The 21,571-nt window shown below is 46.6% G+C and overlaps 2 protein-coding genes and 1 pseudogene across 4 annotated transcripts; 2 read left to right on the top strand and 1 right to left on the bottom strand.

Annotated features, from left to right (window-relative positions):
• Positions 1 to 188: 188 nt before the first annotated feature.
• Positions 189 to 8,548, bottom strand: LOC116283563 (WD repeat-containing protein 54-like). 3 transcript variants are annotated; one of them, XM_072937435.1, is made up of 7 exons: positions 8,459 to 8,548; positions 7,890 to 8,158; positions 7,659 to 7,721; positions 7,193 to 7,259; positions 7,049 to 7,102; positions 6,599 to 6,726; positions 189 to 1,363 (listed from the first exon to the last, which is right to left on the bottom strand). In XM_072937435.1, the coding sequence occupies exons 2-7, from the start codon at positions 8,103 to 8,105 to the stop codon at positions 1,295 to 1,297; spliced, it is 597 nt and encodes a 198-aa protein (XP_072793536.1). In that variant the 5' UTR covers positions 8,106 to 8,158; positions 8,459 to 8,548; the 3' UTR covers positions 189 to 1,294. The 3 variants fall into 3 exon arrangements, with proteins under 3 accessions (XP_072793536.1, XP_072793537.1, XP_072793538.1); XM_072937436.1 differs by having other exon boundaries at positions 8,424 to 8,490; XM_072937437.1 differs by having other exon boundaries at positions 189 to 1,367; positions 7,890 to 8,509.
• A 166-nt stretch (positions 8,549 to 8,714) lies between these two features.
• LOC102539408 (uncharacterized protein C2orf81) lies at positions 8,715 to 12,675 on the top strand. The gene is given in 3 exon segments (XM_072937434.1): positions 8,715 to 8,732; positions 11,345 to 11,575; positions 11,662 to 12,675. Coding segments are annotated over 3 exon segments (630 nt in total). The 3' UTR covers positions 12,043 to 12,675.
• Positions 12,676 to 13,335: 660 nt separating this feature from the next.
• LOC116277805 (retinol dehydrogenase 12-like) lies at positions 13,336 to 18,649 on the top strand (annotated as a pseudogene).
• The last annotated feature ends 2,922 nt before the right edge of the window (positions 18,650 to 21,571 follow it).

Below are 21,571 nucleotides of genomic sequence, written 5' to 3'. Positions count from 1 at the left end.
AGAGAAGTCCAACCCAGATAGAGGCGGAGCTAGACCCAGGTGTAGGTGGGGGTTCTAGCTCCTTAACTGGGCTGGCTATGTCGCTCCAGGACCCTGAGTGGCGGGTTTGCAAAGACTACTCCAAAACTCCAATTTCCGTATCTGTTCTAATAGGGAAAATATGTGAGTAAATGGGTACACGCACCAAGTTTCTCAAAATTATTGCTTTTGCAAGCATTTAATGAAGGCTTTCTATGTGACAATCACAAAGCGAAACACACAAGAACAAAATACAATACAGTGATATAAAAAAAAAAATCATGGTCCTTGGCTTTAGGGAGCTCATAGTGAAATAAGACAGATACATAAACAAATAACTGCAAACAGATAATTGCAATACAAAGTGATTCATATTTACTATAATAATGTGCAATTAATGCTCAGCAGGGATAGGTTTTGCCTGGAAAAATCAAGGTTTCACAGACGTGACATCTGAATTAAGTGTTAAAGAATAAGTTGGACTTTGAGGGTGAAAGGTAAAAAACCGCCAATGAACATGTCCACTTGGATATACTGCAGACAAGACAAACACAGGGCCTGAGCATAATTTGCTATTTCTCCCTTCCCAACCTTTGCTCCTCCTTCAAGCCTTGGAGGTAATCTTTGCTTTCCCCTCTTTCATCCCCTGTTATATTAGTTATCTAGGCTGCATAACAAGTAACAAATTATTACAGCATAATGTAGTAGCTTAAAACACCAATAACATTTACTATTGTAACTGAGCAGGACCCTATGGGGCCTTCCCAGAACAGACCTCCCACCCCCGTCCTCTGCCAGCCTCTTGTTTGTAGAAAAACTTTAGCCTCCTAGGCCTTCCCTGAGTTCCAAAGAATACATTTAATCAGAGAAGTGAGAAAATGCAGAAAGAAAGGAAAATAGTCAAGCAAGACAAAATAGTAACAGTTTAGCCATTAAATGAAGGACGTTTAGTTCTTCCTCAAGGGCTACAGATAATATTCTGAGCCACATCTTTTGATCTGTTTTGCAAAGACTGAAACTCCCCCCAGGTGGAAGAAGTTAACTGTAGACCCCACATGAGTTGGAACCAGAATGTTGATAATGTTGACCCTCACGGTTTCCCTTTGTTAGCAATTCAGGAATAGCTTAACTGGGTAGTCTGGCTCCATCTCTCTTGAGATTACAGCCAAGTTATTGCATGGGGCTACAACCATCTGAAAGCTTAACTGGGGCTGGAGGATCCACTTCAAGGATGCCTTACTTCCATGACTGGCAAACTGATGGTGTCTGTTGGCAGTCAGTTTCTGTTCCTCTTTACCGGGACCTCTCCATGGGGCTGCCTGAATATCCTCGCATCACGCAGTGGCTTCCTCAGAGCAAATGATTCAAAGGAGCAAAATGAAAGTCACAATGCTTTTTATAATCTAGTCTGAGACATAACATGCAATCACTTCTGCCCTATTCTGTTGGTTACACAGGCCAACCCTGATGCACTGTAGGAAGGCGCTACACAAGGGTGTAATACAGCGATCTGGGGGACGCATCTTGGAAGCTGCCTACCACATCCACATGTAAGCATTCACCATGTCCTGGTAATCTGCCTCCTAAATGACTTAAATCCATCATTTTCTGTCCATTATCCTTTTAATGCAGGACTTTATCATCACTCACCTAGACTACCCAATAGTTTCATTAAAAAAAAAAAACAAAACTTTGCCTCCAATCTGTCCCATTCCAAATTTCCAGTAGGGTAACCTTTCTAAAGTGCAAGTTCTGGTTTATTCATTCAACAGTTACTGAAGGCATACTACGTGCTAGGCATTTTGCTAAGAAGCAGAGATAAGATGATTAAAACGTGGTGTCTGAATTCAGATTGCTTAGTCTAGAAGGGGAAATACATATTTGAAAGTGGTACATCAAATCTACTCTCTGAAACTTTCTAACACAGTAGCCTCAACACAGAGTTCTTCTGGCACTGATGCATGCCTCTCCCTAGCTGCTCCTCAGCAATGCAGCCTAGGCTTTATTTGCTTCTCTGAGCATGGTTTTGCTATTGAATTTTTTGTCTTGATTTTTCTTAAAAATTTCTTTTCAGGGAGATCAAGATGGCATACCAAGAGGACATGGAGTTCACCTGCCCCCAACAAACACATTAAATAATATATCTACGTGTGGAGCAATTCTCACTAAAAACAAACTGGAGACTGGCAGAAAAACCCTTATCAATCAAGGCTGTAAGAAAGATCCATAGATAGCTGGATAAGGAGGGAAGAGAAGCAACCAGGTCAGGACCAGCACCCTAGGAGGGGACACAGAATAGAAGGGGGGTTACACAGGCTCAGAGAGCCTCCTTGGAAAGTTAGTGGTTTGAACCCCATACTGGGTGCCCCAGCCCTGGGGTCCAACACCAGGAAGATGAGTCCCTTCAGCTGGTTTGAAAACCAGTGGGACAGACAGCCAGGCTGTAAGAAACCTAGATTCTTCTTGTGAAGAGCACACACATGCTTGCTTACTCCTGAAAGGGGGCGGAGCAAGCAGGGTAGAAAATGCCTGGGATTCTGGCTGTTTTCCCATGACTGCACAGCATACACCCCAGCCTGAACCAAGCCCTCACTGGCCCCTTTTGCTCCTTCACAGGGCTCCACACTAGGGAGAAGGCTGCCATGGCTGAGGAGAGCACACAGTTTTAGGGGGCAGAGCCAGCTCTGATCCAGCACACCATCCAAATGAGACAAGGGCAGCCATTACTAGTGTTCATTATGGTAGCAGATTGGGAGCAGTCCAGAATTCTGACTGGTGCCAGGACTGCACCCAGGCCCACAACAAGCACCCCCTCCAGCCCCTCTTGCTCCAGCAGTGCTCCACCCTGGGGCAAGGGTGCCAATGCTGGGAGGAGGGAAAGCACACACACAAAGAGGGTACAGAACCACCTCGGACCCAACCCTCGGGGTTTCTGCTCCAGCAATCTGGGACCCAACACTGCCCCCAGTAGGATGGTGTTGGCCACTGAGCAGAGTAGAAAGCCTGGCTCATACCTGGCTCTGGCTCTAGAAACTTCATCCCAGCTCCATCTCCTACCAAGATGATACCTGCCAGCGCACCCTTGGGGAAGATGTGACTCATAATCATTTCAAATCCACCTCTCCCAAAAGAGCTACTGGACACATGCAGACAGTATGGGGATGCTCCCACACAAGGACACTCCTTCAAGACCAGAATAGGAAAAAAACACACGCACCCCAATGTTCATAGCAGCACTATTTACAATAGCCAAGACAGAAACAACCCAAATGTCTATCAACATATGACGGGATAAAGAAGATGTGTTACACACACACACACACACACACACACACACACACACACACTGAAATTCTACTCAGCCATCAAAAAGGTCACAATAATGCCATTTGCAGCAACATGAATGGACCTGGAGATTGTCATTCTAAGTGAAGTAAACCAGAAAGAGAAAGAAAAATGCCATACAATATCGCTTATATGTGGAATCTGAAAAACAAAAAGGACTACTTATTATTTATAACTCATGATTGACTTCTTGAATATGTGTAAGCACATTTGACTGTCCTTTATAATTGGGTAACTGTATTCTGTTGATTCTTATTTTGTGGTTGGCTTTATTCCTTTGATAACTATATAAGTTTAAAGAGCTAAAGCTCTAAACTGTTCTTAGAAAGAAAGAACAGTACATATATGTAAATTTTTTTAATGTGCAGTATATTGTATATATATATTTACATGCAATATATTGTATATGTGCAGTCAAATTGTGTCAATTGTACCTAATAAAACTAAAAATGGGAAAAAAAGACCAGAATAGGTAACTATTTTGCCTAATTCTATAGAGACAGAAAAAGTTAAGCAAAATGAGAAGACAGAGTAATTTGTTTCAAACAAAAGAACAAGAAAAAATTTTAAAAACAACTAATGAAATAGAGGTAAAAAATTTACAAAATAAAGAGTTCAAAGCATTATTAATAAGAACGCTAACTAAACTAGGGAAAAGAATTGATGAACACAGAATTTTAACAAGGAACTAGAAAATATAAGAAAGAACCAGTCAGAACTGAAGAATACACTAAACTGAAATGAAAAACACACTAGAAGGAATTAATAGCAGACTAAGTGATACAGAAGAATGCAAAAGTAACCTGAAGATAGAATAATGGAAATCACCCAATTGGAATAGCAAAAAGAAAAACAGATTAAACAATGAGAACAGTATAAGGAACCTCTGGGACAACACCAAGCATACCAACATTCAAATTATAAGGGTCTCAGAAGGAGAAGAAAAAGAGAAGGAGATCAAAAATGTGTTTGATGAAATTACGGCTAAAAATTTCCCAAACCTGAAGAAGGAAACAGATATCCATGTATAGGAAGCACAGAGTCCCCCAAAAACATGAACTCAAACAGACACACACTGAGACATATCATAATGAAAATGTGAAAAATTAAAGATAAAAAGAGAATTCTAAAGGCAGCAAGAGAAAAACAAAGGGTCACATACCAAGGAACCCCCATGAAGCTATCAGCTGATTTTTCTGCAGAAACGTTGCAGGCCAGAAAGCAGTGACGTGATGTACCTGAAGGGCTGAAAGGGGGAAATTCTACAACCTAGGATACTCTGCCCAACAAGATACTCATTCAGAATTGAAGGGGAGATAAAGAACTTCTCCGATCAGCAAAACTAAGAGTTCATCAACGCTAAACCAGCCCTAAAAGAAATGTTAAAGGCTCTTCTCTAAGTGGAAAATAAAAGGCTACAACATGAACTAAGAATCTATAGGAAAAGAAAAATAAACCCACTAGTAAAGGCAAGTACACAGAAAAGGCTGTGGATCAACCACAGAAATAAGCTAATATGACGATCAAAGGACAAAAAAATTGTAAAATCAAGTATAACTACATGAAACAGTTAAGAGATAAACATAAAGATGTAAAATATGACATCAAAAACACAAAACGTTGAGGGGCAGTGAAAAAAAAGTAGATGTTGTAGAATGTGCTTGAACTAAAGTGACTACCAGTTTAAAAACAAGTAGATAAAGGCCAATACATATGAACCCGTCGGTTAACATAGGTTCTGACCTATAATAGATAAACAAAAACTAGAGAGAAAGGATCACAAGCATATCACAAAAGAAAATCATCAAAGGGAAGAAACTAAAAGAAGACAAACAGAGAAGAAATACAAAACCAGAAAACAAGTAATGAAGTGGCAATGGATACTCACCTATCAATAATCACTTTAAATGTCAATGGATTAAATGCTCGAATCAAAATACATAAGGGAGCAGATTGGATTAAAAAAATCCTATCTATATGCTGCCTACAAGTGACTGACCTCAGTGCTATAGACACACACAGACTGAAAGTGAGAGAATGGAAAAAGATACTTCATACAAATGGAAACAATAAGAAAGCTGGGGTAGCTATACTCATATCAGACACAATAGACTCTAACAATGTCTATAACAAGACAAAGAAGGGAATTATATAATCATAAAGGGATCAATACAAGAAGAGGATGTAACATTCATTAACATGTATGCACCTACATTTCTTGTCAAGATGGCGAAAAAAAATAAAGTGAATGAGTGAGTGAATGATGTGGAAGAGAAAGGTTAAAGAGATAAAGAAGAGGTCAACAGTGCCCACGTCGGGACCCGGGTCCAGGGCACAGATGGCCCGGGCGTGCGCGTTGATCTGGACGTGCAGAGTTCCTGTACTGGCTTCGTACAGACGCACCTGCCCGTCCCCATAGCCTGCTGCTATGGTCCCCTGCCACAGCTGCATGGAAGGGCACGGGACTCTGCAAGGGTGATAGCCCACTTTGATTTCCCAGACCCGGGCCCACTCCCACCCTGAAGCTACCTCAGGAAGGCGTCAGCCCCCTTCTGCCTCACCTACCTGAATACTGGAATTTGGGTCAGTAATTTGAATTCAGGCACTCACTGGATGGATGATGAAACAGGCCACAGTGTCATGACCTTCTGGAGGTCTTGCAGTGAGACACTCAGAGTCACGACTAGACTCTGGGCCTCCCGAGAGCCCCTAACCCCAAGCAGCAGACACAGCCCACGGGCCCAGCTCTGTAGCAGGTGCAGCGCAGGGTGCAAATTGGAAGATACATACCCTGTTCCCAAGATGCTTACGACCCAGCTGGGGAGACAGGACTTGTCTCTGAGGGCAGTATCAATTCAAGGCTCAGCTGAGGGAGACCAGTGGGAGCTGGAATAGGGGGGTGGCTTCCTGAGGTGGCACTGGGGGTGGGCCTGAAGAGGCAGGACTCGCCCAAGTTCAGAGAAGGAAGCTACACATGTCAGAGCAGGAAAGCATCTCGGAAACTGTCTGCCCCAACTCTTCAGTTCACACCAGCACTGTAAAGTCTTGGAAAACGACTAAATGCCATGTAAATGGAAAGTAACCCTGGCGCTGTCACTGGACCCGAGGTTGCTGAAGCCTAGGAGAGTCTAGCAATTTGCCTAAAGTCATCCAGCTGCTTGAACCCAGCTCTCCTGCCTCCCAAGGAGGGGAAGGCCCCCACACCCACTGGAACAGGTAGGCGAAATCCACTTACCTGGCCCTGGGCAGGCTCGGTGGCAATGTCTGTGACTGGTGTCTGGTGTCCAGCCGGCTCTTCACTCAGTACGATGTGGGGACCCTTGGCTGGGATGTCAAACACCAGTACCCGGCCTGACCATGCTCCTGCAGAAGCAGTGCTCCACTGATGGCTTCCTGATCCTCCCAGGTCCCCAGCCCCCACACTCAGCACTTCCTCCATCCCAGAGACCTTAGTAACAAACCCACCTCTCACTGCTCCAACCAGCCTTGCCCCCATATTCACCACCCTTATCCTATCCCACCCTGCCCCTCTAAACCCCTCCACAGCTTTTTGGAGACTTCAGACCCCTCTTCACTCCCACCCTTCCCTCTAACCCTCCAGTTTCCTCAGATCAGCATCTTCCTGGCCAAAGCACACACCCCTATGCCCCAGAACCCCACAATGCCCTGCCCTCGGCCCCCTCACCCACACAGATGAAGTGACCACTGGCAGCAATTCCTCGGGCAGACACAGCCTGTACTAAGTATGAGAGGGGAAAACTATTAGAAATAGCATCTCCCCATCCCCACAAACACTCCCTACCCCTGCCCCACGCAGTCCCACAGGTACCTAGAGACGCATCTCCAGAGTCCAGTGCGTGCCAATAGACCATGACGGAGCCATCAGACTTGTACATCTGGAAGACGGGGTGAGGAAGGGGTCACAATTCAGCTGACCTTTGCTGAGCTCTGTGCTGACTACTCCACGTACTCATGTTAGCCTTAGCCCAATTAATCCTCAAAACCACCCTGGGAGGTCGGCATTACTTTTATCCCCATTTTACAGAGGAGGACACTGAGGCTCTGAGAAGTCAATTAAATTACCCAAGGACATGCGGCTAGTAAAGGGGCAGATATTGGAGATGGCACCTGAGAACTGAAAAACAAGGAAGGAGAGAAGATGAGAAACAAGGAGGAAGGAGCTAAGCAAATTAAAAGTTTGGAAATGTTTAGAGGCAAATGGGGAAAGGTCTAGGGGCCTTGGGGAGAAGGTGAGAAGACTCTAGTTGGGGAGGGCAGGAAGGTCCTCTTCTTACCTGTATTTCTGGATGTGAAGTGAGTACCAGCAATACTCGGTAAGGGAGGACACACCAGTGGACCTGGAGGGCGGTGAGTCAGAGCAGGGAGAAGTGGTCAGAACAGGGGACACGACGACTCTTAAGTGTGGAAATTCAGACGGCTAGACAAGGCCTCTTTTTCGGGATTTGGTGAGGAAAGGCTGGGTGAGGGCTGGTTTCAGCAGCACCGCTCCCAACTCCATGGCTCACCTGGGTGATAAGTGGGGAGCTCACGCCAGCGCCCTCCTTAGCGTGGAGCTGACGCTGGACCAAGGGCACCCCCTCAGGAGCAGCGCTGAGAAGCTGGGCGCTGAGTCCATGGACTACGCCAAAATGTGTGAGGTTGCGCTGCTGCAGCACACTGAGGTTGTTGCACAGGGCGGCCGCCGAGCCTCGAAGGGGAATGGAGCGCCCCGGGCGGAACATCCCAGGGGAGAGACGCCCGAATCATCAGGTTCAACAGAGGACAGCGGAGATTCCTGTGGGGACTCGGGGTGTTGTTATGCGGCACTGGGAGAGACCCCTGAGTCTGGGTCATGATGTGATGGGGGGTCACGTGGTGCGGGGAGGGTATCATGGAGCAGGTAAGGGGAACCCCAGGGCTGAGTAATCGGGCGATGCGGGGAATCCCGGAGGAGGAAAGGCGATGGCACAGGTCCCAGTGGCCCAAAGAGCCCAAGCCGAGGTGGGATGAAGCAAGGTAGCCCCCAGGCCCTATTTCCCTCCGCTTGGCTCCCCTAATACCCGGGCCAGGTAAGAGATCATAACAGCCCCCCTACATCGGCTTCCGGTCTCTAGAAGCGTCGTCTCTCCGAATCCGCCGCCACCATAGAGACGACGCACGCACGCACGCACGGCCGCTGGGTGGGGCCAGAAACCCGGAAGTGCGATGCGGGGGCCCGGCTGCCGGGGCCCGGCTGCCGGGGCGACCTTTAGACCAGGGCGGCCCTTAGAACTGGGCGGCTCCTAGACTGGGGCGGACGCAGAGAGACTAGGAAGCCGTGGAGCTGCAGGGTCTGAGCTGCCGCTGTGGCGATGGCGGACAAAGGCTCGGTGAGCCTAAGCTCAGCGGAGGGTGCGCCAGAGCGGGGACAGCCCGCTCAGATCCGCGTCCCGATCCCTGGGCCAGCTCGGAGCCACCCGGCGCCCGCCCACCACGCGGTCAGGGAAGCCGCGTCAGTGCGCTGGGCGGAGAACTCCACCTGCGCCGCGCCCACACAGACGCCCGGACACACCGGGAAGCTGGGGGAAAGGGTTTCAGTGGGTGGTGCAGAGCCCAAGAACAAGAAGCGACTTAGCGTGTAATAAGTCTCTTACATTGAGTTACCCACTTAAATGGAAAAACCAGAACTGGTCAGGCCCTGGGGAGAGGTGTTGCTAGATGAATGAGCCATTTTGAGAATTTCAGGAGGAAGAAATGGACTGTATAACAATGAGGCTACGCTTAAAAGTCAAATTGTTTAAGTCAAGACAGTTTAAAATAAGAAACAGATTTGGAGAGCATTTGTGCAACAATGTTTCTGGCCCCTGTGGTCAGGCCACTTCTAGGCACAGTCCTTATCACAGGTGCCACATGAGAGGCTGGGAGGGGAAGGCTAACCAACTCTCCTCTCCCAGACCTACCTGCCCTGCTCTGGCCAAGCCTGGACTGAGTTGTGGGCTGTTCCCTGGGCTTGCCACCAGCGCTGTTCTCACTAGCAGAGGGGCAGTGAGGCTTAAGGAGTTTTGAGTTCAGCGTGAGGTTTAGGGAACACAAGTTGAAGGAGAATGAATTTGGGGGAACACCATGTATGAGGCAATAAGGTTAGGGGTGGGGAGGCAAAGGTTTGGGAAGATTTTGTTGGGAGGTGAGTTTTGGAAGGACTCAGGTTCAGGGAGACTTGTGGGGAAGTGAGGAGGCGCATAAAAATCTGCTATTAATAGATAAACAAGATTATACTGTAGAGCACAGGGAAATATACACAAGATCTTACGGTAACTCACAGGAAAATTTGACAATGAATATATATATGTTCATGTATGACTGAAAAATTGTGCTCTACACTGGAATTTGACACAACATTGTAAAATGATTATAAATCAATCAAAAAAAAAAAGAATCTGCTAGTAAATTCCTGGGTCGTTAACGGATTTTGGGGGACTAGTTTTGGGGTTTTTTTCCTTCTCAGTGGATTTTTCTTGATTATAAAAGGATACAAAATCATTGTAGAAACCTTATAAAATGGAGAGGAGTGTAGGAAAGAAATATATCCACCATTACAGTTATTTTTTTCCCACAATTTTGGGCTTTTCCTTTTCTTCAACATCTGTTGATTTACATATCTGAGATCATAGCTAATGTAATTTTGTGTCCTGCTTTTTCATTTAATATATCATAAGAATTTTCCTATGGTATTGTAAATTCTTCCTGAAGATTGCCTCCAATCATGGGATAATGTTCCATCACATAGCTCGCACACAACTAGCCATCTGTTCTCTTTTTGTTAGACCTATGTTTTCAATATTCTGCTGTTATAAATGACATTACAGAAAATATTTTAGAGAATATAGTTTTATTTTCATTTCAGAATATGCTTTTTGGTATATTTATAAAACTGGAATTGATATTTTTGAAAATTGCACATCTTTTCAAATGCCATCAACAGTTCTACTTTTATGAACTATGTCCTTTGCTTATTCTTGGGGGTCTTATGATTTTTAAAACAATTTATGTGCAGTTTTATATTTGTGGAATATTTATTCTTTTTAATATTTGTTGGAAACATTTTTGTTTGTTTGTTTAGGAAGCAGGATAAAGTCAAGTTCTGGAGGCAGACCTGCCTGCATATGAATTACAACTGCACTGCTTCCTTGCTCTCTGATCCTGGGCAAATTCTGTAAAGCGGGGATAAAAATACTCTACTATTTTAGTACATACTCTAAAAAGTATAGCAACTGAATCCATGTATGTGACTGATAGGCTTTAAGTGGCAGTACATGGTAATTACTATTACCAGCTTGTACATAGGAATTTTTTAAAAAGTAAGGAAAGGAAAATTTGACCTGTATGTATACACTTTTCTACCCACTTGTTTATTATTCTTACATGACGTTTATGCTTAGGTAGTTCTCTCTTACCCAGAGATTCTATGACAATTTAAACTACTTTTCCTACATTTTATGTTTTGTTTTTATTTTGTTTTATTTCTGTGTGTGTTTATCCTTTCATTCAGCTGGAATTTATTGAGATGTATATTGTGAAGTGAGGACCTAAGTTGATTTGAGGGAGGGGAGGAGACTCTAAACACACCAATACTTCCAGCACTGTTTGTTGCTCATCTTTCTCAAGTTCTTTGAACTCTCAAGAGTTTTGAACACTTTAAACTAGTGCAAATAACAAGCACTCTGCGGTTAGAGCTATACATAGCCTGGGTTCAGGGTGTAATCTCAAGCAAATGCAGGTAAACTTCTGTCGAGTTTCAGTTTCTTTGTAAAATGGGCTTAGTGAGCTGTTAGGAAAATTGAATTAGCTAGGTCACACATCCGAAAAGCGTCTGTCCCATAGTAGGCTCGTAGTAAATTGTCCCTTTCAGAAGGTTTTTCCTTCCTATTAGACAACTTGAGGAAGCTTCCTCCTTCTCCACTCCTGGGTTTCTCGCCCTGATTTGCCTGTTCCTTTCCCACAGAGGCAGGAGAACCAGGCCCAAGACTCCAGAGTGACCTGACCCAAGGCAGAAAATGCGACATCGCCTAAACTTCCGGTGCCGCAGGGGGACGTCCTGCCTGGACGGCTCACTGAGGTGGAGGCGGCAAAGCTGAGGGCTCGCGAGGAGGGTGAGAAGGTGGTGGGCGACATCCTGGAGGAGTTGGTGGACCAAGTGATGGATGACGTCTGCAAATCCTAACTGGAACGGCAGGTGGGGCTCGATCCGCGTCCTCCAGACCCATCTCCTCTCTCCCTGACCCCTGCCTGCTGGACTGAGACCCTCTCTCGCCTCCGCAGTGCATTCCGTACACCATGAACGGGGCACGGGAGACCATACTCCAGATGGGCCAGATGCGATTCATGCCCCGGGATGAGGGAGAACCCCACCTGGCAGAGGACCCCACGTGGGCGGAGGACGAGGAACCCTCACCTTGCCCGACTGACACCTGGGCTCTGGGAGCCTTGCCCGTGCGGTGCGCGCCCTCCTCGGTGGAAGGGAAGACCAGCCGAGGCAAAGACAGCCCCGCCCCAGCTCCTTCCCACCTCCCGCCCCCGCCCCACCGCGTCTCTGTTCTCTTCAGGGCCTCTCTGGGCAGCTCCAACCTTAGTTCCTCTGTCTCCTGTGTCTGCATCTGGCCATCAGTTTTCTTCCCTCTCCCGTCTGGGGTTCCCATCTGAGAGTTGCGTCCCAGCCCCAGCCTCCAATTCCCTACTTTAAACCTAAGCCTACTGTCCCTAGGCTTCTATTCGAAGCCGCCCTTCCCCAGTCCCGGCCTCTGCTTTCTCGCCACGCACCAGGGGCTCCCCTCTGTGGCCCATAGCCCCAGATCCAAACTATGGCCAGGTGCCAAGTGGCCCAGCGGCTGGGTGGGGAAGGCCGAGTTGCTGGGTGAGCTATGGGTGGGCCGCACCCGTGTACTCCCGCAGGGCCTGGACCCCAAGGATCAGGAGAGCCAGGATCTTCAGAAGGGGCCTCACCCTGCGCCTGGACTTCTCAAGGCCAAGTCCCAGGTGGTGAGGAAGCCCATGTTGCTGCCAAAAGCGCCGAAGATGGCTCCTGGTGTGAGCATGTGGAAACCAGCCACTCAGGAGCTGCTTAGCCCTGCTGAACCTCAACAGGAGGACAAAGAGGGCAGCACCTCTCGTCCCATCCACACGGGTGCCCCAGAACCCAAGGTGATAGTGGCACAGCTAACAGAAAAGTCAGGTCCCCAAATATCATCACTCCCCTCCAAGCACCCGCCACATCCTGGGCCCTGAACCTCAGGCAGTGGGAATCCGCCTGCCTTCTGTCTGCCTGCCAGAAATAAACACCTGACTTGCTTTAAGAATTGGCCCCATGTGTGTCAGTTTCTTCCAAGTGTGTGTTCTCACGGAACTGGAGAGGGGCAGTTGTCCCACAGGCCTAGAAGAAGACAGAACACTGACTCCTGGGAATAATTGCATTACCACCCTCAGGGGACCCTGCTTTAGGGCCAAGGTGACTCCCCAGCAGAGGCAGTCTGGAGAGCCATCTGTCTGTCCACAAAGGAGCAGATGTAAGAGTTGTGAGTGGGGGTCTGTCTCAGTTTGGAGAATTCATCGAGTCTCATTCCAGTAGGAGAGGAAGGGGATGGCCCTGCTTAAGCACAGAGTGATTCAAGGCATGAGGAATTCGATTTCCAGTCCCTGGGTCTCTGTCAGTTCACCTTAGAAAGCGAATCCAAGTTTTATGTGGAGACAAATCAGCCGATGCAGGGCTCAGAGTAGTCCTGGCTCTCTTGATCTTTGATATGGGCCAGCATTGGAGTGAGGCAATCAGGTTACTAGGAAAAACATTTTAAGGAGGAACTCACTCTCAGGTTCAAACGGGGAGCTCCAACACATCCAAGAGGGAATGCCTCCTTAAATTTCGTGTCTGCTCCACACCAACCTCTTGGTTAGTCCCTATTTAGCTTTGGCTAGTCCCTCCCCACCCTCTATGTGGGCAAGGCTTCCACTGACAGGCCAGCATTCTCTGCTATGTCACTGTGGTTTCTACTCAGCACCCCAGTCTGGGGTCCCGGCTCCGTCCTCCTCACGGTGGTCCTCCTGCTTAGACTAAGTGTGTGTATCTGGCATAAGTGTTATCTCTGGGACCTCCAGCACTGCTCCACAGACCTGACCGGGAAGACGGCAGTGGTGACTGGGGCCAACAGTGGTGAGTGCTCATCCTGCCCTGTCACCTCACATGGGCCACAGCCTCCAACAGCCCCAACAGGGGGGGCACAGAGGAGGATCAGCACCCTCTCTCACACCCTTGTCTCTCCCCTTGGTCCGCTGCCCTCTCCGCACTCCCCGGACCAGCCTTCTCTGAAGCTGCCCTCCCACAGGCATCGGGAAGAGCGTGTCCCAGGAGCTGGCCCGCCGCGGGGCGCGTGTGATCCTGGCCTGCCGCAGCCGTGAGCGTGGACAGCAAGCCCTGGCCGAGATACGAGCAGCCTCACAGAGCAACCAGCTCCTGCTTGGTGAGGTGGACATGAGCTCGATGGCCTCCATCTGGAGCTTTGCTCAGTGGCTTCTGCGCGAGCATCCAGAGATACACCTGCTGGTTAACAATGCTGCAGTCTGCGGTGTGTGTCTTCACTTACTTCCCCTAAACGCATTTCAGGAGCCTCCTTTCTGGCTCAGGGACCCCAAATCAGGCATCCCCCAAGCCTAAACTGTATATCCTGTGGAAACACTCTTAATTCGGACACTGTCCTAAAAAGTCTACCTTAAGTTGTAGCTTCAGGCTTCACTGCCCCGATCTTGGCACATACATGCTCCTGTGGCTTTTCTACTGAACCCGCATATATCCTCCCCAGACATCATCTCCCTCAGGGTTGTCATTCTATCACCCACCACCTATGTTTTCATCTCCTCCCAAGATTGCCCACAACACTTACCCCAGAGGGCCTTGATGTCACCTTTGCCACCGACTACACTGGACCCTTTCTGCTCACAAATCTGCTCCAAGGTAAGGAAGGATGGGTGCTTATCTTCTGTGCGGCCCCTGTGTCTTCATTCCTCTGGCATTTTCATGGCTTACCGCCTCCCATGGCCGCCAGATGCTTGCTGAACGATGCCTCAGTATACTTTTGCTGCACACAGCAGGAGAACCCACTTGGCAGCAGCCTGGATTAGGAGGCTGGTAATGGAATCAGTCAGCCCCAAATATGTACAGCAAGAAGGTGTAAGATCTATGCAGGCCGCCTCCCCTTCCCCCAGGTTTGAGTACTAGCCCGACCAGGAGTCACTCATCTCAACAAAAGCTTTCTGAGGTCACTAGGCTGCTAGGATTAAGGACGGTCTCCCTGGGGAGGTGGAGGAGGGTGGCAGGTACATCCTCCCTAACGATGTTTTCTAGATGGTCTAATGACCTCTTAAAAAGCAAATTAATTTTTGGCCAGGTAATACACGTCCAAAGTACAAAATTGAAAGTGTGAAAGTATACAAAAGGATATGCAGAAAAAAAGGAAGAATAGGAAAGAAAGAAGTCTCCTCCTCTCCTTGAAAAGCAGCTCCCCATCCCTCTCCTGGGGGGCAGCTGCCAGTGCCAGGGTCTCATGTTCCCTTTAGCGGGCAATTAAAGTAACCCCAACGGTAAAGTGCAGAAAGAGCAAGGTCAAACACGATGCATTTGCGAGTATAAATGTTTTTTTCCCCTTTCCAGCAAGCGGAATATGCTACAACAGCCAGTCTGTGCCTTGCTTAGTAATAGTTCCTTTAACTGTCTTCTCTCCTGTCTTCTCTCCTGCCACTAAATCACCGTTCATCATACCACTGTCTTGCTTCAGGTCCTTTGAAGGTAGTCTACGCTTTATACATATAAAAACTAAGCTGCTTCTCTCCACTTACAAGTCCCTCTGCAGACTGAGAGCCTCACCGTTGCCTTTCCCAAACCTACACTCTTGTCACCAGCCAGCTAATCTGTATCTCTTGGACCACACTCTGTTTTAATTCTGGCTGCACTTTTGCACATCGGTTTTCCTTTATCTGGAATATCCCTTCCCATCCCTTTAAGGCAGAGTAGCTTTAGCTCAGCTGCCAACACTCAGCACAGATACCGCTTGTGCTGTGGACTCTGCCCTGACCCCTCTGCCTCCCCAGCTGCCCCCATTTCCAGGGCTCCCTTCGCCTCTGTGCCCGTCTCTGTTCCTGCACTGACGCTGCTGCATGAAGATCAGCCTCCAGCTTGGCTGTGAGCCCCTTTGGCCTTTATGTCACTGTCTCTGAAAGTTTGGGGTTCATTGTCCTCTTTAAGAATAATTTTCTCTCCAAAAAGTTTTCGCTACATACCTCCTGCTCAACTTTTCATTTGTGATTCTTCCTTTAAATGTAGGCTCAAGACAGTCTTAGCATTTTGAAAGAATAAGTAAACTCATAGGTGACAGCTAGTATCTTTCATACTTTATATAATCCGGAGTTCTTTCTTTTTATTAGAGTTAGATACTCTTTTTTTTTCTTTTCCTTTTTTTAAGGTTTAACTTGTTCTCTTGAGAGTAATTATACTTTCCTTTTTTTTAAGGTAGTTCAAAAAAAATTTTAAAGCCCCACTTTTCCAAGTATTTCTGCATACGTTTCTTGTCCCCTAAACTTAGCACCCATATGTCCTTAGCAGGTAGCTTGTGTCTTTCATAGTCCAGGGGCCTAATGGATATAGTCCTGCGATGAATAAGTAAGTGACTGAATCTATGAATGTGTGAAAGACAGCTTTCACAGCGTTTCCAGTCTCTCCTTCCCTCTCTTAGCCGTCAGTGAGATAAAAACATGAACCAGGGTCAATTGCATTACCTCCAGCTGGCAGGTGAGAAGAGCAAGGCAAAACCCCACTTTAATTTTAGGAAAGGAAACCAAAAAACTCCCACAAAGACCGAAAAACAAAACCCCCAAACAAAACAAAAGACACACTGAAATACAAGAGGAAAAGCGTGAGGAAAGCAGCTGGAACGGAAACGCAGCCTCTGGCACACCCAGCTCCCCCGCGCCTCACCTGGGCGCCTGCGCGGGGGGGGGGGGGGGGGGGCCACGCTCCTGACAGCCCAGGAGGGGCCCCGCCCCCCCGGGCTCCTGGAGAAGCAGGCTGGGGGGCGGGCGTGGGCGTGAACTCCCGGCCTTGCCCTGAGAGTGTGTGGTCCTCTCTCCTCCCAGGGGCCCTACAACGGGGCGGGGGCAGCCCGAGTGGTCAACGTGTCTTCCTTCCGGCAAGAGAAAGGGTACATTGACGAGAAACATCTGACAGGGGCTGGTAGACCTTTGACCTTCAACCAGAACTATGACTGCAGCAAACTGCTTTTGGCCTCATTCACTGGGAAGCTTGCCCAGAGACTTCAAGGGACAGGTAACTGCCCCTGGCGGCCCCTCCTCCTCCACTGCCAGGGCTTCCTCCCAGTCCTTTGCATCTCATCCCAGTATGTTCTGACCATGAAATATTCCCAGTATCCCCCGAGCCAGCTGTTAACCTCCACCCTTTGTCATCTGTGCGCCCTCTATTTCTCTCAACCCCATCTTCACGTCTCCATTTCAACCCTTTTTGCGACACTCATCACCCACAACTCCCTCTCTCCCAGTATTTTCCAATACCAACACCATCAATCATGTTCCCCCTAAAGTTCACCCCGCGCTTTCAAATACTTAAGTCTGCTTCCTGGCTCGGATATCGCCATTCATGTGAGTTACAGATCCCTGACTTCTGGCACCACCTGGAGTCCCTGGTCACCTCCACCGGGCAGGGCTGGTAGGGCCCTCCCCTCTTTGCACATCCTAGAGCCACGTTTAACCCTTTCCTCCTCTCACTGCACTTTGCACTACCGTTGTCTCTGTCTCTCGCAGGTGTGACTGTGAACTCCGTGGACCCTGGCGTTGTGTACACGGAGATCATGAAGAATTTCTCTTGGTTATATCGTTTCATCTTCTGGTTCCTTAGCTTCTTCTTTAAGGTGGGTGGGGAGGAGCTGGCTCTGCCTGAAGGGGTTGGGGCAGGGGGTCTGCTGCTCAGCGTGTCCCTTCAGGCTACAGCCTGACTGGCTTTTATTCCTCCTCCTCCTCCCCTACCCCCGTGTCTCCGCAGAACAGCAAACAGGGTGCAGTCCCAGTGCTCTACCTGAGCTTGGCAAAGGAGCTAGATGGCATCTCTGGAAAACATTTTAGCAGTTCCTGTGTGATAACTCTTGCCCCTAAAGCTGCCCAAGATCCTCACGTTGCCCAAAGCCTCTGGGATACTTCAGCCCAACTAACAGATCTAGACAAGATGGACTGACCTCTGTGACCCCTGCCCCGACTCGCCGCCTTCCCCCTGACTCCCAGCCCTCACTCGGATTATGTCTTCTGCCTGTCAGTTCCAAGGAACCATCAGGCACCTTGTTCGGTGTAATCGCCACTTCCTCTTCCTGTTGGCTCCACGCATGAGAGCTCAGCTTAGCCTGGGGACAGCTCCAGCTTCTACTTCATAGTCAGTTCTCAGATGGAAGTGTTCATCTCTTGGACACTAGGATCTCCAAACCTACCGAGCCCCGTGTTGTGGTGACGGGGGAGTAAAGGTCCTTCCGGTGGTCTATGAGGGTTCCTGGCTTTGGGGGAGGCAGCACCACATAGTGTCCTCTGGATGAAGGCATATACCACACGGCTGCAGGACAGCACCCCAGCTGCACAGGGTGTTGTCTCCCAGCTGGTATGGTAACTGCCCGGGTAATGGTTCCATCTTTCTGTGAAACCAGCTGCTGCTGGATGCTGAGTCATGTGATAAGGCAGGTGAATTCTCAGAGTGAGAGCCCACTGCTTCTTTTCTGGGGTCTTTGTTCATCAGTAGAAGTTTTTTTTTTTTTTAATGGTGGTGCTGGGGATTGAACCTAGGACCCTGTGCATGCTGAGCATGCTCTCTGCCACTGAGCTGTACCCTCCCCCTCATCAACATAAATTTTGGAATCAGTTTTTCAAATTTCACAGAAACAAATCCTTTAGGGATTTTGCTACATCTACTTGGCAGGATTGACGTTTTTATGATAATGTGTTGTCCTAAAAATGAACAAGGTGTACTTATATCTATTTAAATCTTATTAATACCTTCATAAAATTTTGAATAATTTTATCAATAGATCGTGCATAAGTCTTAATATAGTTCCTTGCTTTTTATGCTATTGCACATGGTATTTTAAAATTCATGTATTAATCATATATCAAACAACTTTAAAAAAGTTATCTAATTCTAATAAGTTATCTGTAGATTCTTTTGGTTTTTCCACATAGAACATCACACCATCTAGGGATAATAACAGATTTCTTTCTTCCCTTTCAACTATTATGAATCTTGTTTCTTTTCCCAGACCTTAATTGATTTTCTAGTATTAAACCAAACTTGCTTTTAAACCAACTTGGTCAGAGTATTACTTTCATATACATTGCTAAATTTAGTATGCTAGTGTTTTGGTTTGGAACTTTTTACTGCGTTCATAAATGAGACTGGCCTTTACTGCCCTTTCCCTTACTTGTATTGCCATTGCCTGGTTTTGCTGTCATGGATATATTCATTTTATAAAATGAATTTGTATTTGTGTTCATCCAGGGACATCATATGAGAAGCAAATGTCAATAAATTGATAGGGGACATAGCTGTGAGGGAAAATGGGGAAGAAGCTGGGATAAGCTGGGGAAATCTGGGAGAAGCTGGGAGACCCACCAGACTGTGAGACAAGTCTGACCCTGAGTGAAGGAGAGGAGGCTGGGAAGGAGCTTCTTAGGGTGTGGTGCGGTAATTTTTCCATTTTAAACCTCCCTCTCTTGTTTTGAAAGTATACCATCTATTTCTGCTCTTTATTGGTTAGTCTAAAAATTTTAACCTGTATGTTTAGTTTAACAGTGTCTTTAATCAATATCTTTATTTTTCTTTTAAACAATACATAGATCTTAGAATTCTTCAACATTAATCATTCCCTTTGAATTTGTATACTTTTGTAAGCTGATATTTTAATTTTCTTATTTCATTAATTTCGCAAATCAGGTATTTTGTTACTCTCAGTAGCTGATATTTGCGTCGACTTACCCATGTGTTTCATATTTCCTCTGCTCGCTCTTCTTTTTTATGTCTCAGATCTTCTGTCTGGGATTATTTTCCTTCCATCTTCAAGTATATGCTTTAGAGGTTCCTTTGATGGGGATTCGTGGTAGACACTTCTAGGTGGCTCCCAAGGTCCCCGCCCCCTTGTGTGCACATTCTCCATAATCTCCTCCTCCTGAGTGTGCGGAGGCTCCTGAACACAATGGCAGTTCACTCCTGCGATTATGTTATGTATCTGGTAAAGGGGTTTGCTGATGTAATGAAAGCCAGAACCATTTGGCTGTGTGTGTGTGAGTGTGTGAGTGTGTGTGTGTGTGTATGTGTATGAACAATATTTTTTCATGTCTACCATAGTTTTCTTCAACTCTTTCTGTTACATGTTTCTGTGTTTGAGTTCCTCAAAGCTTTCCAAGGTTTGTGTCATTCATTAATTTATTCATTAAATCAATAAGCCATTTGCAGCAACATGGATGAACCTGGAGATCATCATTCTAAGTGAAGTAAGCTAGAAAGAGAAAGAAAAATACTATATGATATCACTCGTATGTGGAATCTGAAAAAAAAAGAAAAAAGGGTACACTAATGAAGTCATCTACATAACAGAAACAGACTCTAAGAGATAGTAAACAATCTTAGGGTTACGGAAGTAGGGGGAAGGGGGTTGAAAGCGGTAAATTTGGGAGTCTGAGACTTGCAAATGATAGCCACTATATATAAAAAGGGGTAAGAAACAGATTTCTTCTACATAGCGCAGGGAACTATATTCAATATATTGTAATAACCTTTAGTGAAAAAGAATATGAAAACAAATATATGTATGCATGACTGAGACATTATGCTGTACGCCAGAAATTGATACAGTATAATTGACTATACTTCAATAATTTTAAAAAAGTATCAGTTGTAACAAAATGAAGATGAATCTGTGCTCTTGGCCCACAATAAAATGCTCATCAATTCTTTTAATAAATAAATAAATAAACGTGTTTGTGGTGTGTCAGCTGATCAAGACATCGTTCTATATGTTACTGTCCTACAGTGATGGATAAAATAGACAAGCATGCACAAAGTCAAGTGGTCTGTATTCTAGTGGAGTGAGAGGCATAATAAACACAAATATGTTGTAAGATTCCATAGGCATGAGTGCTGTGGACACAAAAGAAGCAAGAAAGGAAAGAGGGAGTGCCATGATGAGGGGCTGGGGTTGAAATTTTAAATAGGTTGGCCAGGTAAAGACTCAAGAAACCAGTTGACTTTGAGTTCATAAAAAGAAAAGCTATTTTGGGTGGACCAGACCTAATCAGGTGAGCCCTTTAAAAGGGTTCAGGCTTCCTCAGAAGTCGGAGAGTCTCCTGTTCACCTTGAAGAAGCACACTGCCCCGTTGTGGAGCAGCCACGGGGCCTCTGGTAGTCGAGGCTTCAGTTCTGCGGTTGCAAGGAGCAGAATTTTGTCAATAACCAGTGAGCTTGGAAGAGGACTAGGAGCCCAGGTGAGACTGCAGCCCTGAATGACACCTGGACTTCAGCCTGGTGAGATCTTGAGCAGAGGACACAGCTAACCTGTACCCAGACTCCTGACCCATAGAAACCATGAGACAACACATGTTTTCTTTTAAGCCACTGAGATTGTAATCATTTCTTATCCAGAAATAGGTCACAAATACAGCATCTAGTAATAGCAAACTCCTTCAGTTTTATTTGTGTGAAAATGTCTTTATTTCACCCTCATTTTTTAAGAATCATTTTGCTGGCAAAGGTTGACAGTTATTGTCTCTTATTCTGTTGAAGATAGTATTTTTCGCCTCTGGCTTTCATCGTTGCTGTTGAGAAATCAGATACTAATCTAACAGTTACTTTGTGGGGAATCTGCTCTCTTGTTCCTTCTCTATACTTTAAATCCCCTTTTCTGTTTTTAAAAATAAATGAAACATATTCATTTTATATACTGTAACATTCCAATATCTGTCATCTTTGCAGGTTTGAATAGTTTATGGCGGCTTGTTTCTTTGTGTGTTCAGTGACTTCGTACCCTCATGGTGCTTGGAGGTTTAGCTCTAGGAATGATTAGATTCCTAGGATTAAGCTACTTTCCCCAGAGGAGTTTACGTTTAGTTTGGCCAGGTTTCCAGGAGTGCTGTACTGACTTGGACCACC

The sequence above is a fragment of the Vicugna pacos genome, chromosome 15 (genome assembly GCF_048564905.1).
Source record: "Vicugna pacos chromosome 15, VicPac4, whole genome shotgun sequence".
In the NCBI taxonomy this organism is placed as follows: domain Eukaryota; kingdom Metazoa; phylum Chordata; class Mammalia; order Artiodactyla; family Camelidae; genus Vicugna; species Vicugna pacos.
This window is presented reverse-complemented; position numbering and strand designations above follow the sequence as displayed.

What these genes read in the sequence shown, in the direction of transcription:
- LOC116283563 (XM_072937435.1), bottom strand. Translation starts at nt 8,105, where the DNA reads ATGTTCCGCCCGGGGCGCTCCATTCCCCTTCGAGGCTCGGCGGCCGCC. An exon ending in CTCTGGAGATGCGTCTCTAG is followed by an intron (nt 7,103 to 7,192) that starts GTACCTGTGGGA and finishes TCTCATACTTAG; the next exon opens with TACAGGCTGTGTCTGCCCGA. An exon ending in CCGAGCCTGCCCAGGGCCAG is followed by an intron (nt 1,364 to 6,598) that starts GTAAGTGGATTT and finishes GCTCTGAGGAAG; the next exon opens with CCACTGCGTGATGCGAGGAT.